Source organism: Pseudophryne corroboree, chromosome 7, assembly GCF_028390025.1.
Source record: "Pseudophryne corroboree isolate aPseCor3 chromosome 7, aPseCor3.hap2, whole genome shotgun sequence".
Classification (NCBI taxonomy): domain Eukaryota; kingdom Metazoa; phylum Chordata; class Amphibia; order Anura; family Myobatrachidae; genus Pseudophryne; species Pseudophryne corroboree.
In genome coordinates, this window is record NC_086450.1 from 490,388,700 (window position 1) to 490,404,808 (window position 16,109).

General features: G+C 47.4%; 1 protein-coding gene across 1 annotated transcript; it reads right to left on the reverse strand.

Moving 5' to 3' along the window:
• Positions 1–10,796: 10,796 nt before the first annotated feature.
• LOC134944422 (protein kinase C theta type-like) lies at positions 10,797–12,326 on the reverse strand. The gene has a single exon (XM_063933001.1). The coding sequence runs from the start codon at positions 12,324–12,326 to the stop codon at positions 10,797–10,799; it is 1,530 nt and encodes a 509-aa protein (XP_063789071.1).
• Between the last annotated feature and the right edge of the window lie 3,783 nt (positions 12,327–16,109).

Below are 16,109 nucleotides of genomic sequence, written 5' to 3' on the forward strand. Positions count from 1 at the left end.
ATCACTGAGACTGAGGAGGGATAATCTGGTCAACGCTGCCACATTACTACTTATATAGGGCCTGGTAATGCAGTGTGTATGGCCAGAGAAGAAAGGTGAAGCCTGATGAAGGATAAATGAGGTTAGAAGGTGACCGCTGTTGGTCTCTGTGTGTGGTCATCTTTTGACGTCATTACCAGGCTCCTACAATGCCACTTCACCTAGTTATAGACTGACCACATCCTGGTCCCTCAGCACTCGGGCCAAATCTTTGTGTCCAGCTGTATAGAGATGTCCATATAGCTCCGGGCAGCTGTAAAAGCGCTTGTGCCCACAATTGTTTTTCCAGTGCACTTTCCTTCTATTAAGGGGTATATTCAATTAGCTGCAGTAATTCACTACGGCTAGTGGACCCCCTGGGGGGATATTCAGTTGACCCTGAGGTGCCGCCGGTGGCAGCCTTTATCGGAGTTCTCGCTTTACTTGCCAGAGGCAGGCGAAAGATAATCCCCGATAACCAATCCCATCAGCCTTGTTTTTTTGCAAAAACACATAGGTCCGATAAAATAACAGGTGCTATAATTGAATTGCTCAGTGCGAAACATCGGGTAAAAATCGTGATAATACTCCGTTTTTTTTTCTTTGCAATAAAATTTAGCAATTGAATATGCCCCTAAATCTTACGTCTACTGTACTCCCAAGTCGCAAGAACATAATAATGAGATATCTTTTATTTAGAAGCCATACAGTCATGGAGCGCCCCTAGCTTTCAAATGTAGACTTTTGTATGAAACACGTATGACCACTCGTGAAATCTACAGACATATCAGTGTGATAGGGATGATTAGGTAGCGGTCTGCTGTACAGGAATACGCTGTCCCATGGTGCCTGGTATACCCCTACTGTCTGTCTCTCCGCAGGTGACATGTCCCATCACGAGGTGCTGGACACGGTGGGTGAAGGATGCAGCGTCATCCTGTGCGGGCACAGCAATGCAGAGCGGGGGTATCTGCAGGACCTCTGCGCTCAGATAACGGAGGCTCTGGAGGAGAAGGTGGAGGTTGTTGTGTCAGAGGCAGGCTATGACCCTCTGTGGCTGATGTGAGGAACAATAAACCAAGGACGTCTGCTGTGTGTGTCTACACAAGTTGTATAATGCATAACGTACCTGTCATAGGAGTTCGTCTGAGTTGAATTTTTGTTATTAAATTGTTAAATGTTATTTAATTGTTATGCGCAGATTACCCAGCGGTTTAAGCGGTTTAAAACAAAACTCTGACCCGAACACTCCCTCTAACTACCGTCCCATCTCTCAGCTCCCATGCCCCTGCAAGCTACTGGAGAGACTTGCCTACACTCACCTCACACACTTTCTTAACTCACACAGCCTACTGGACCCACTTCAGTCAGGATTTCGTGCCCAACACTCCACAGAGACAGCACTGACTAAGGTAGTGAATGATTTGGTCACTGCTAAATCTAAAGGACATTACTCTCTACTTATTCTCCTTGATCTCTCTGCTGCTTTTGACACTGTTGACCACTCTCTTCTCATACAAACACTACAATCCCTAGGTATTCAGGACACAGACCTTTCTTGGTTCTCATCCTACCTATCTAATCGCTCCTGCAGTGTTCGTTTCTCTGATTCCACCTCTCCTTCCCTACCTCTCTAAGTTGGAGTACCGCAAGGCTCAGTCCTAGGTCCTCTGCTTTTCTCTATCTATACCACATCTCTTGGCAAACTAATCAACTCTTTCGGATTTCAGTACCATCTGTATGCGGATGATACTCAAATCTACCTATCCTCCCCTGATTTGTCACCATCTGTATTGGGCCGTGTCACTGAATGCCTTTCTGCCATTTCATCTTGGATGACATCTCGCCACCTCAAACTTAATTTTTCCAAAACAGAATTAATTATATTTCCACCGGCCAATAGTAGTTTCCAACCTGATATCTCTATCACTGTTGAGAACTCTGCAATCACCCCTACCCCGCAAGCTCGCTGCCTAGGTGTCATTCTTGACTCTGATCTGTCCTTTGTTCCCCACATTCAATCTGTCTCAAGATCATGTTACATGCATCTAAAAAACATATCCAAAATACGACCTTATCTTACACAAGACACAGCAAAAACTCTAATCCATGCTCTCATTATCTCCCGCATTGATTATTGTAATAGTCTCCTGACCGGTCTTCCCAAACATAGGCTCTCACAACTACAATCCATTTTGACTGCAGCTGCGAGGCTAATCTTCCTTGCCAGATGTTCATCGTCTGCAGATCCGCTCTGTCAGTCCCTCCATTGGTTACCGGTATTCTACCGTATTAAATATAAAATACTTTTACTCACATACAAGGCTATTAACCAAACTGCACCAACATACAGCTCTTCACTCATCTCAAAATATCTCCCTACCCGACCTCTCCGCTCTACACAAGATCTACGTATCTCATTGTTAGGGTCTCCTGCCCTGTGCTGCCACGTCGTCATGGCAACCGGCAGACAAGTGCTAGCGGAGTAACCTGAGCGCAGCTGATACTCCGGTTCGGGTCTTTTGCTGTGCAGTGGTTACAGGCTCTGTGCACGGCAGGGGATCCGGTGCTGGTTTTTGTGCTCACAGTCTGTGAGGTCTGAGTGGGGCGTGGACAGCACCTGCTTTATAAGGCCTCTTCTCAGGTTAAGCAGATGCTTCTGAATCTTTGTTGGTTAGTCAGTTCCTGAAAGTTAGCCAGTACTGTGTAGCTTTGTATTTGTTGTTGCTTACTGCAAATAGGCCTGGGGATTTGGTACTACACTCTGCCAATCCAGACCTAGCAGTAAGACTGGAGTCAGTCGTTTAACCTGCTGGGGTTCTTTTGCTACTCTGTGAACTTAGCAGGTTTGCGGCTGTATTCTCAGACTGCCTGCCTAAATCCTGTCTCACTGTGCAAGGTGTTCAGGTATTCAGTTTAGTGGCAGTAAGCTGAACCTGTGCACTGCAAGTTAGGATTAGGATTGTGGAGACTCTCCTTGTGTCTATCATTCCATCTCTGACCAAGGAGTTTACTGCCACACCCGTTGGTAACCCTTTAGGGTTTTGCTGTTGCCCTTAGCAACAGCATTTCGGGTTCTCTACGTATTAAAACACAACATCTTGCTTTTTTCATCTGAGCATTCCTAATAATAGGGAGACACCCAGTTTCTTAGCCTCTGGGCTTCTCTGTTCACTTTGTGTTTATTTTGTTACCCTATCACCTTCTGTGTACGTAATGTCAAATTCCCCAGTCTGTCTGTGAGTTCATTTGTTTTGCATCCCTATCCGTTCAGACACCAGTACATTCCTGCAGGCACTGGTGTGCATAACAGTTCAGACACCAGTACATTCCTGCAGGCACTGGTGTGCATAACAGTTCAGACACCAGTACATTCCTGCAGGCACTGGTGTGCATAACATATTCAGCAGCCTAATACTCCTGTTGAAATTTTGTGGGAATATGGAGCATACCCCTCAAAATACGTTGCAACAGGTGGTCGATCAGGTGCAGGTCCTGACTCGACAATTTAATGATTTGTCCATTAAAATGCACACCTCCCAGGCCGCTGGCAGAACTCCCGCAGCAGCAGCACCTTCAGGGGTTAAGGAGCCGAAAGTAAATCTCCCGGATCGTTTTTCTGGAGATCGCTCGCAGTTCTTTTGTTTCAAGGAGAGCTGCAAGCTGTACTTCCGGCTTAGGCCTCAGTCTTCAGGGTCGGAGATTCAGCGGGTGGGCATAGTGATTTCCTTGCTACAAGGAGACCCACAGGTCTGGGCATATGGGTTGCAGCCTGACTGTCCGTCGCTTAAAAGTGTTGATGCTTTTTTTACGGCACTGGGCATGTTGTATGATGACCCTGACAAGACGGCCTCAGCCGAGGCTCAGATTTCGATCCTTAAGCAAGGGCGAAGGCCAGTTGAGGTTTACTGTACGGAGTTTCGGAGGTTGGCCCATGATACCCAGTGGAATGACCCAGCCCTGAGACACCAGTACCGAAGAGGTCTTTCTAACCAGATAAAAGACCAACTGGTACAATATCCCTTGCCTGATAGCTTGGATCAGCTCATGCAGTTATCCATCCGGGTGGATAGACGGCTGAGAGAGCGTAGGCTTGAAAGGGAGACCGAGGTTTCCTTCTTTCCCAAGGGAACCTCAGACTCTGAGGAATTTTCCGAGGAGCCTATGCAGATTGGGGCTACCCGCCTCTCCTCGCGTGAGAAGACGCGGAGGAGACAGCAGGGGTTGTGTTTGTACTGTGGGAATAAAGGTCATGTGGTAGTATCATGCCCAGAAAAGCCGGAAAACTTCAGGGCTTGAGGGTGATGGGAAATATCCTGTCAGGCCAGAAGTCAGAATTTCCCAAGAAGACTTTTATCATTCCGGTGACCTTGAAGATCCTCGGTCAAACTGTCAAGACTGAGGCCTTTGTGGACAGTGGGGCCGACGGGGTTTTTATGGACCGCCAATTCGCCCTGAAACACTCTGTTCCCTTAGTACCCTTGGCATCGGAAATTGAGATTTGTGGGTTAAACGGGGAACCATTATCCCAAGGTAAAATTACCTCTTGCACTAGCCAGATTTCTTTGTTTATTGGAGCCACACACTCTGAAAAATTGTCCTTTTATGTGACTGTCTGTACTTTTGCCCCATTGGTGTTGGGGTTACCCTGGTTAAGGGCCCACAATCCTCAATTTGACTGGGTCTCTGGGGAGATTCTTAGTTGGGGTACTGGTTGTTTCAGGAGTTGCTTGAGCCTTCCAGTCAGGCTCTCGCAGCTAAGTTTGCCAGGATTGCCAGGGTGTTATGCAGATTTTGCGGACGTGTTCTCCAAAAAAGTTGCAGAGGTACTACCTCCCCATCGCCCCTATGACTGTGCCATTGATTTGTTGCCAAATGCTAAGCTTCCCAAGAGCAGGTTGTACTCCCTGTCACGTCCTGAGACTCAGGCTATGGCAGAGTACATTCAGGAGAACTTGGCTAAGGGATTTATCAGACCTTCACAGTCTCCAGTTGGGTCGGGGTTCTTCTTCGTGGGTAAAAAGGACGGTTCGTTGCGACCCTGCATCGACTTCAGGGAATTGAACCGTATCACGATTAAAAACTCATACCCACTGCCTCTCATTTAGGTCTTGTTTGACCAGCTTCGTACTGCCACCATTTTTTCTAAGATTGACCTACGCGGGGCGTACAATCTAATCCGAATAAGAGAGGGGGATGAATGGAAGACTGCCTTTAATACCCACTCAGGGCATTATGAATATTTGGTGATGCCTTTTGGGCTCTGTAATGCCCCGGCAGTCTTCCAGGATTTCATGAACGATGTACTCAGGGAATATTTGGATAGATTCTTAGTTGTATACTTAGATGACATCCTAATCTTCTCCCATTCCCTGGAGGAACATCGGAAGCATGTACGCTTAGTCCTCCAGAAACTCAGAGACCACCGGCTTGGGGCGAAGCTGGAGAAGTGCGAATTTGAAGTTCAGAAAATCGCATTTCTAGGATATATTATCTCCCCAGAAGGTTTCCAAATGGAGGGTTCCAAGGTACAGGCAGTCCTGGATTGGGTGCAGCCCACTAGTTTGAAGGCGCTTCAGCGTTTCCTGGGCTTTGCAAATTTTTATAGACGATTTATCGCTGGATTTTCGTCTATAGTGGCGCCCTTGGTGGCACTCACTAAGAAAGGGGCGGATGTTGCTCACTGGTCTTGTGAGGCTAAAGCGGCTTTTGCCCGTCTCAAAAGGGCATTTGTCTCGGCCAAGGTGCTGCGACACCCAGATCCAGAGCGTCCTTTTGTGGTGGAGGTGGATGCCTCTGAGATGGGTATTGGGGCAGTGCTCTCTCAGATGGGAGTGTCTGATAATCGCCTTCATCCCTGTGCTTACTTTTCCCGTAAATTTTCGCCTGCCGAGATGAATTATGACGTGGGTAACCGGGAATTGTTGGCTATTAAGGATGCACTCGAGGAGTGGAGACACTGGCTTGAGGGGGCTAAGTTTGTGGTCTCAATTCTCACCGACCATAAGAATCTGGCATATTTAGAGTCAGCGAAGCGTCTCAATGCCAGGCAGGCACGATGGGCTTTGTTTTTTGCTCGCTTTAATTTTTGATAACATATCGCCCTGGGTCAAAAAACATCAAGGCTGATGCGCTCTCGCGGAGTTTTGCTCCAATCCAGGAGACCACCGAGGAGCCGTTGCCCATTGTGTCCCCATCATGTATTAAAGTGGGCATTACCCAGGACCTCTTGTCATTAGTCCTTAGAGCACAGGAGCAGGCTCCTCCAGACCTTCCGGTAGGTCTTTTGTTTGTGCCTCCTAGGTTAAGACAGCGAGTGTTCCTGGAATTCCATGCCAAGAAGTCGGCAGGTCACCCGGGTATTGCCAGAACTCGGGAGTTGCTATCTAGGGCGGTGTGGTGGCCCTCGGTGGCTAAGGATGTGGATCAGTGGGTTCGGGCATGTGACATCTGTGCCCGAAATAAGACTCCTAGAGGGGTTCCTGTTGGCCCATTACATCCACTCTCTATCCCATCTAAGCCATGGACCCACATTTCAATGAATTTTGTGGTGGACTTGCCCAAATCCTCGGGGATGACAGCCATCTGGGTTGTCGTTGACAGGTTTTCGAAGATGGCGCACTTCGTTCCACTGGTTGGGCTGCCATCGGCCAGACGCCTGTCTGAATTATTTATGCTGCATGTTGTGCGTCTCCACGGGTTGCCACTTGATGTGGTCTCTGACCGCGGATCCCAGTTTGTGGCCAAATTCTGGAGGGCATTTTGTTCCGATCTCCAGATTTCTGTCAGCTTGTCGTCAGGCTACCATCCGCAGTCTAATGGGCAGACTGAAAGGGTGAACCAGTCCTTGGAGCAGTTCCTCAGGTGTTATGTCTCCAAGTGTCAGACTGACTGGGTTGCTCATCTGTCCATGGCGGAGTTTGCCTATAACAACGCGGCTCACTCTGCTACAGGGATCTCTCCCTTCCTTTGTGTGTATGGGCATCATCCTAAGGCCAATTCTTTTGACCCCCTGGACTCCACGCCTGGTGGTTCCTCTGTGGTTTCTGTCCATAGAGGTATTTGGAGGAAAGTGAAGAAAGCCCTTGTGTCTGTGTCATTAGTGACCAAAAGGGTTTTTGATAAGCGGAAAAGACCCTGCAGCTTCAAATTAGGAGACTTCGTCTGGTTGTCTACCAAGAATTTGAGACAGCCATCTCATAAGTTAGGCCCCCGGTTCATCGGCCCTTATAAGATCACCAGGGTAATCAATCCGGTGGCATTTCAGTTAGACCTGCCCCGTTCTTTGGGTATCAATAAAACATTTCATTGTTCCCTTTTAAAACGGGCGATTAGTAATCCTTCTTCCAGTGGAAGACCTTCTCCTCTTCTGATGCGTGGCCAGAAGGAGTTTGTTGTTGAAAGGATTCTTGACTCCAAGATGGTTCGGGGTCGGCTGTCATTTTTGGTGCACTGGAAGGGGTATGGCCCGGAGGAGCGGTCGTGGGTGCGCAGTTGTGATCTTCATGCCCCCAGACTGATACGCTCTTTCTTCTCGCAGTTCCCCGATAAACCCGGTGGTAGGGATTCTTTGACCCCTCGTCAGAGGGGGGGTACTGTTAGGGTCTCCTGCCCTGTGCTGCCACGTCGTCATGGCAACCGGGAGACAAGTGCTAGCGGAGTAACCTGAGCGCAGCTGATACTCCGGTTCGGGTCTTTTGCTGTGCAGTGGTTACAGGCTCTGTGCACGGCAGGGGATCCGGTGCTGGTTTTTGTGCTCACAGTCTGTGAGGTCTGAGTGGGGCGTGGACAGCACCTGCTTTATAAGGCCTCTTCTCAGGTTAAGCAGATGCTGCTGAATCTTTGTTGGTTAGTCAGTTCCTGAAAGTTAGCCAGTACTGTGTAGCTTTGTATTTGTTGTTGCTTACTGCAAATAGGCCTGGGGATTTGGTACTACACTCTGCCAATCCAGACCTAGCAGTAAGACTGGAGTCAGTCGTTTAACCTGCTGGGGTTCTTTTGCTACTCTGTGAACTTAGCAGGTTTGCGGCTGTATTCTCAGACTGCCTGCCTAAATCCTGTCTCACTGTGCAAGGTGTTCAGGTATTCAGTTTAGTGGCAGTAAGCTGAACCTGTGCACTGCAAGTTAGGATTAGGATTGTGGAGACTCTCCTTGTGTCTATCATTCCATCTCTGACCAAGGAGTTTACTGCCACACCCGTTGGTAACCCTTTAGAGTTTTGCTGTTGCCCTTAGCAACAGCATTTCGGGTTCTCTACGTATTAAAACACAACATCTTGCTTTTTTCATCTGAGCATTCCTAATAATAGGGAGACACCCAGTTTCTTAGCCTCTGGGCTTCTCTGTTCACTTTGTGTTTATTTTGTTACCCTATCACCTTCTGTGTACGTAATGTCATATTCCCCAGTCTGTCTGTGAGTTCATTTGTTTTGCATCCCTATCCGTTCAGATACCAGTACATTCCTGCAGGCACTGGTGTGCATAACAGTTCAGACACCAGTACATTCCTGCAGGCACTGGTGTGCATAACAGTTCAGACACCAGTACATTCCTGCAGGCACTGGTGTGCATAACACTCATCCACACGCATTACTTGTTCACACTCAAAATTACAGGACTTTATCCGGGCTTCACCCACTCTGTGGAATGCCCTCCCACGCACAGTAAGACTCTCCTCTAGTCTCCAAACCTTTAAATGTTCCCTGAAAACTCACCTCTTCAGACAAGCCTATCAAATTCCAGACCCACCCACATAACCTTCAGTGCTTCCCTATCTAATTACATCCTCTGTAGAGTATTCATAACATCACATATCTTGTCTTTCTTTAGTCTCACACCCTCCTGACACAGACTTCAACTGATATATCCTTATATTGTGAAGAGTGTTCTCAGGAAACGGCTTCACAAGTTACTCCCAGTGCAAAGGACACGGCTCCAGGTTGGTTATCCACCTTTACCAGGGTCATGTCCAATATCTCTTCGGAGCTGGCTGCAGCCAGGATGGATAGATGGATAGAGCGGATTTTTGGGTGCACACACTTCAGGCTCCTGAACCCGCCTCGGCTCAGACCCTAGCAAGGCCGGTCGAAAGGTTTAGCATCGGCAATGACATTTGCCAATCAAACTTTAGCTTGTGTTTCTCAGCCGGTGCCTAAGAAACATCAATGTGTTACAGTCATACGACTCTGACAGTGATATGCCGCAGCTGGAGGAGGATGAATTTGTGCAGGAGCCTGAGAAACACACGCCTCAGGAGGACGACACCGGTCCTCAGGGGGTTGACGCGCTCATACTGGCGCTACGGGAGGTCCTAAAGATTCCTGATTCGGATCCTGCAACGACCCAACCTTCATTCTTTAGACTGAAGCTGAAGACTTCAGCCACTTGTCCTATTACATGTGAGTTGGATACCCAGTTCGCTGAAGCCTGGAAGAATCCAGATGCAAAGTTTCAGGAAACAAAGAGACTACTTACCACATATCCTTTTCCGTCTGAGAAATGGCAACTGTGGGAAACTCCACCCACAGTGGACCCGTCAGTGTCCAGATTATCCAAGAAAATTGTACTTCCAGTTCCACGGGCTATGGCTCTCAAGGAGTTGAACAGTTGAATAGGCGTTTTTGCTAATTTAACACGATGTGCGTATATGTGTGTGTCTCAGGCCGCTGTGCGTATATGTGTGTGTGACAGCCGATATGTGTGGGGGTGCCAGGCCGCTGTGCGTATATTTGTGTAAGTCAGCCGCTGTGTGTGTGGGTACCAGGCCACTGTATATATATGTGTGTGTGTGTCAGGCCACTGTGTGTAGATGTGTGCATGTATGTGTCAGGCCACTGTGCATATATGTGTGTAAGTCAGCCGCTGTGCATGTGTGTGCCAGGCCACTGTGCGTATATGTGTGTGAGTGCCAGGCCACTGTGTGTATATGTGTGTGCCAGGCTGCTGTGCTGTGTGTAGTGTTACTGGCATTAGGAGGAGGTAGAAAAACATTTGCTGTCGGCTCTAACAATAATCTACTGTAAACCTGTGTGTATGTAGCAAATAAAACATTGGGGATTTTGTCATATTTTGATCAAAACATTTAAGCTTGCAGCCCACGTCAGGGGCCCCAACCATTCTGCTAGTCTCTACACTAGCCTATATGCTCAGCTCACCATTACATTGCAGTTACATGTACTCCCCTCCTAGCTACAGAGGGGTACATCTATACAGAGCTGGCGTGTGAGCCGCACCTAATTAGTCCTATCATAGCCTTAATTGTAAGCTGCCATGATAGCACTAGGCAAAATATTTTCAAACAGAAATAGAAAATAAATATGCCCACACTCGGTGTTACCCATATTGTACATGGTACCGGCTGCGTGGCAGTATTAATGCCATATATTTATATAAAACTGAAAGACATTTTATGTGGGCTCTAACAATAATATACTGCAAATCTGTGTGCATATAGCAAACAAATTATAGGGGGTTTTATCATGTTTTGATCAAAATATTTAAGCTTGCAGCCCACGTCAAGGGACCCCAATATCCTGCAAGTCCCTCACCTGGCCTATATGCATTTAGGCAGCAGGTGGTGCTTCTACCGGGAGCAGGCGGCAGCTGGTATTGCTACTGCCAGGTTGAAGAGGCAGCAGGTGGTGCTTCTCCCGGGAGCTGGCGGCAGCTGGTGGTGCTGCTGCCGGGATGAGGAAGCAGCTGGTGGTGCTTGTGCCGGGAGGAGGAGGCAGCTGGTGGTGCTGCTGCCAGGATGAGGAGGCAGCTGGTGATACTTCTGCCTAGAGGATGATGCAGCGGCTGCTAGTTTGTTTTATGCAGTTCATTGTTGTCCACATGTCACTGGTAAAGGAGAATCCTGTGAACAGGCTCTCATCCTCTGCAGATATTGCAGATTCTGTAGGTGAGAGCAGGTCATCCACCGGTATAGCTTCAGCCATTGTCACTGGAGTAGGATACATGGTAAATGGGGGAGTTATCCTGCCGGCCTCTAGTTTCTCCCAGTTTATGGACTTGAAGAATGGATGACATGTGATGTTACTACAGCGATTCAGTCTCTCCTCTGGGTCTTTGCATAAGAGTCTTTCAAGGAGGTCCCTAATCTCTGGATGGAGATTGCTCGGATAGCATGGAGCATCATGCATGATAGACAGTGCAATCTTGCCAGAACGAAAGGGGTATATTCCAGTAGCCATTTCAAATAATACTACCCCGAATGAAAAGAGATCTACCATGTAGTTATATGGGAACTTACAGATAATCTCTGGAGCCATGTAACGCAGAGTCCCAGTTTTTCCTGAGATTTTCTTATCGCCATGGACATTCATCACAGAGAGGCCAAAATCTGCGATTTTCACATGGCCAGCTGCATCCAGAAGTATATTTTCTGTCTTAATGTCCCTGTGGACAATGCCTCTTGTGTGCAGGAACTGCAGCCCACAGAGTATTTCTGCTGCAAAAAATCTGGTAGTAGGAACATCAAATGGGCCTCTGCTCCGTATTAATTGGCAGAGGTCTCCACCACTCAGGTACTCCATTACAAAGAATACATGGCCTGGTGTGTGGAAGGCAGCATATGTGTGCGGGAAGAGGGCACTCTCCCCAGTTATTTTCATCACCTCTTTCTCTACACACATGGAGTTTTTCTTAATGCTGTTCACTACTTTCCTTTTTTCTATTACTTTCACTGCCAGACGCTGTTTGTTGGTGGAATGGGACGCTAGGAACACCTTCCCGAAGCTACCTTCTCCAAGCTTTCTGTGGAAGGTCAAACTGGCCAGAAAGTGAGATGCAGCTGATGTCTCTGGGGTGCTGGCTACGGATATCACACTTGCCCCTGCTGATCTCTTCCTTTTGTGGCCAGTTTCCTCACTTGTGTGAGTTCTCTTTATGCCCCTCCGTCCAGATGCCTGGGGTATGATGGGCACGCTGGGTCCCTCGCCTGGGCTGTCACGATGTTCCTCCACTTTCTTTTTCTTACATGGTCCACTGTCCCCTGTCCCGTCTAAGGGTCTTTTAGTGGCCACTCTCTTAAGCATGTTGTCAGTTCTGCCACTGCTGGTCTTTCTCACCTTCCTCATATTTGGGGACTCATCTGAGGACTCTCTTTTTCTCTTATTTTGAAGAGACTTTGATGCTTTCTCAGATGACTGGTTCTCCTCACGCACCTGAATGTCTCCTGACATTATGATTTTGGAAACATCTCCTTTCTCCTCACATCCATCCTCCTCCTTCTTCCTCTTGCTAGGAGCCGCTAGCTCCTTTGTAGCGGACCCGTTGTTATTTGGTCGCTTTCTCTTTTTTGAACTCATATTGTCGAAACAATACAAAAATTTTGCCAAGGGCAAAGAAAAGCAGCTTCACACTGGAATAGGTGAAGATACACTAATGGAAATGAGGTTTGTGAGCCCCTGAGCCAGCAGCCAGTGACATCACAAAGCTTCGTGACATCATCAGAAGCATTGTGACATCATCATCAGCTGCTGTAGGCCCAGTGTCACTGCCTGCTACCTGCTGTCCCTATAATATAACCCAGTTTAATGTAAGAAAAGTCCCTAATAACCTTGGTGCTCTCGGATGAGAATTTGTGGGGCCATTATTGTACTTCCTTTTCCCTGGTAGAGTCAGGTGATAGTAAATACTATATATTATATTACCTTCCAATATTTGTTATTGAACCAAATAAGCCCTGCAGACTTATTTTTACACAGATTAATAAATTATAATTATTATGCAATAACAGACAGGAAATAGCGTCAGTGCGTCAATAATGTATGTGGGGGGTCTTACAATCTATAGAGTAATATATGTACGTTACATTGTCAAATTAAAGTTACATTTTATTTCTCCCACATCTGCCTTCACTTTTATTACATGAATCATTTAAAAATACTTATTTTAATAATACACGTTTTTCACGCAATATTGATCCGCCAAATAAAATTCAAATGTTACTTTAGTAAAGACCGTTTATTAAAGGACCACTAAGCCTAACCTATAAATCTATCCCAATATGGGGGGTCATTCCGAACTGATCGCACGCTGCCATTTTTTGCAGCACAGCGATCAGGTCACTACTGCGTATGCACCGCAATGCGCATGTGCGTCGTACGGGTACAAAGCAGAACGTTGCTGAGCGATGAATTTAACGAAGAATCCATTCGTACAGCCGATCGCAAGTAGACTGACAGGAAGAAGGCGTTTGTGGATGGCAACTGACCGTTTTCTGGGAGTGTTTGGAAAAACGCAGGTGTGTCCAAGCGTTTGCAGGGCGGGTGTCTGACGTCAATTCCGGGACCAGACAGGCTGAAGTGATCGCAAGGGCTGAGTAAGTTCAGACCTACTCAGAAACTGCACAGGCGTTTGCACACTTGCAAAGCGAAAATACACTCACCCATGGGCGGCGACTATGCGTTTGCACGGCTGCAAAAAGTAGCTAGCGAGTGATCATCTCGGAATGACCCCCTTTGTTCTCTATGATCCCGAGAAAGGGCCGTATTCCGAGTTGTTCGCTCGCTAGCTGCTTTTAGCAGCATTGCACACGCTAAGCCGCCGCCCTCTGGGAGTGTATCTTAGTTTAGCAGAATAGCGAACGAAAGATTAGCAGAACTGCTACTAAAAAATTCCTTGCAGTTTCTGAGTAGCTCCAGACCTACTCCTAGACTGCGATCACCTCAGTCCGTTCAGTTTCTGGTTTGACATCACAAACACGCCCTGCGTTCGGCCAGCCACTCCTGCATTTTTACCTGGCACGCCTGCGTTTTTTTAGCACACTCCCTGAAAACGGCCAGTTTCCACCCAGAAACACCCCTTTCCTGTCAATCACACTACGATCACTCGAGCGATGAAAAAACGTCGATCGAGCTTGTGTAAATCTACAAAGTTTTGTGTGAAAGTACTTAGCGCGTGCACATTTTTGCAATTTTTTCACTTGATCGCTGCACTGTGAAAATCGGCAGCGAGCGAACAACTCGGAATGACCACCAAAATTGGGTGTCCTGCTTCAAAGCAGTCTATTGCTCGCTGGAGCAGGCTTACTATCCAGCATGCTTACTCTACGGCAGGATTGCCGGTTTCTAAAGTACAGGCCCGCTCTACTAGGTCGGTGGGCGGCTGCCGGGGTGTCTCGGCTTTACAGCTCTGCTGAGCAGTTACTTGGTCGGGGTCGAACACGTTTGCTAAGTTCTACAAGTTCGATACTTTGGCCGCTGAGGACCTTCAATTTGCTCAGTAAGTTCTGCAGGAATCACAGCACTTTCCCACCCGGTTTGGGAGCTTTGGTACATCCCCATGGTACTAATGTGGACCCCAGTATTCTCTAGGACGTAAGAGAAAATAGTATTTTAATTACCTACCGGTAAATCCTTTTCTCGCAGTCCGTAGAGGATACTGGGCGCACGCACTGTGCTTCGTGTTTCCTGCTCTGTTACTTTGTTAAGTATTATTATTGGTTCAGCTGTTGCTGTTTGGTTAGCATGGCTTTCCTCTTGGTTGTATGTGCTGGTTCATATCTCACCACTGTTCTGTTACATCCTTCCTCAGGATATGTCCGTCTCCTCGGGCATAGTTTCTAGACAGGGTCTGGTAGGAGGGGCATAGAGGGAGGAGCCAGTGCACATTATTGATTTCTTAAAGTGCCCAAGGCTCCTAGTGGACCCGTCTATACCCCACGGTACTAATGTGGACCCCAGTATCCTCTACGAACTACGAGAAAAGGATTTACCAGTAAAATCCTATTTATTTCACCCTTGTTGTACCTGATTAGGGATTGCTACGACTGATTGTTTCCACAAGAGTCCTGTGCAGCAGTCAGTCTCGTATGACATAAGCCTCTCCAATCATCCTGACTCCATGTAACCGGCAATGAATGATTATACCGGCACCTGCCGTTTTCAATTACTGAGACTGAGGAGGGATAATCTGGTCAACGCTGCCACATTACTACTTATATAGGGCCTGGTAATGCAGTGTGTATGGCCAGAGAAGAAAGGTGAAGCCTGATGAAGGATAAATGAGGTTAGAAGGTGACCGCTGTTGGTCTCTGTGTGTGGTCATCTTTTGACGTCATTACCAGGCTCCTACAATGCCACTCCACCTAGTTATAGACTGACCACATCCTGGTCCCTCAGCACTCGGCCCAAATCTTTGTGTCCAGCTGTATAGAGATGTCCATATAGCTCTGGGCAGCTGTAAAAGCGCTTGTGCCCACAATTGTTTTTCCAGTGCACTTTCCTTCTATTAAAGGGGATATTCAATTAGCTACAGCAATTCACTACGGCTTGTGGACCCCCCTGGGGGGATATTCAGTTGACCCTGAGGTGCCGCCGGTGGCAGCCTTTATCGGAGTTCTCGCTTTACTTGCCAGAGGCAGGCGAAAGATAATCCCCGATAACCAATCCCATCAGCCTTGTTTTTTTGCAAAAACACATAGGTCCGATAAAATAACAGGTGCTATAATTGAATTGCTCAGTGCGAAACATCGGGTAAAAATTGTGATAATACTCCGTTTTTTTTTCTTTGCAATAAAATTTAGCAATTGAATATGCCCCTAAATCTTATGTCTACTGTACTCCCAAGTCGCAAGAACATGATAATGAGATATCTTTTATTTAGAAGCCATACAGTCATGGAGCGCCCCTAGCTTTCAAATGTAGACTTTTGTATGAAACACGTATGACCACTCGTGAAATCTACAGACATATCAGTGTGATAGGGATGATTAGGTAGCGGTCTGCTGTGCAGGAATACGCTGTCCCATGGTGCCTGGTATACCCCTACTGTCTGTCTCTCCGCAGGTGACATGTCCCATCACGAGGTGCTGGACACGGTGGGTGAAGGACGCAGCTTCATCCTGTGCGGGCACAGCAATGCAGAGCGGGGGTATCTGCAGGACCTCGGCGCTCAGATCACGGAGGCTCTGGAGGAGAAGGTGGAGGTTGTTGTGTCAGAGGCAGGCTATGACCCTCTGTGGCTGATGTGAGGAACAATAAACCAAGGACGTCTGCTGTGTGTGTCTACACAAGTTGTATAATGCATAACGTACCTGTCATAGGAGTTCGTCTGAGTTGAATTTTTGTTATTAAATTGTTAAATGT

What these genes read in the sequence shown, in the direction of transcription:
- LOC134944422 (XM_063933001.1), bottom strand. Translation starts at nt 12,326, where the DNA reads ATGAGTTCAAAAAAGAGAAAGCGACCAAATAACAACGGGTCCGCTACA.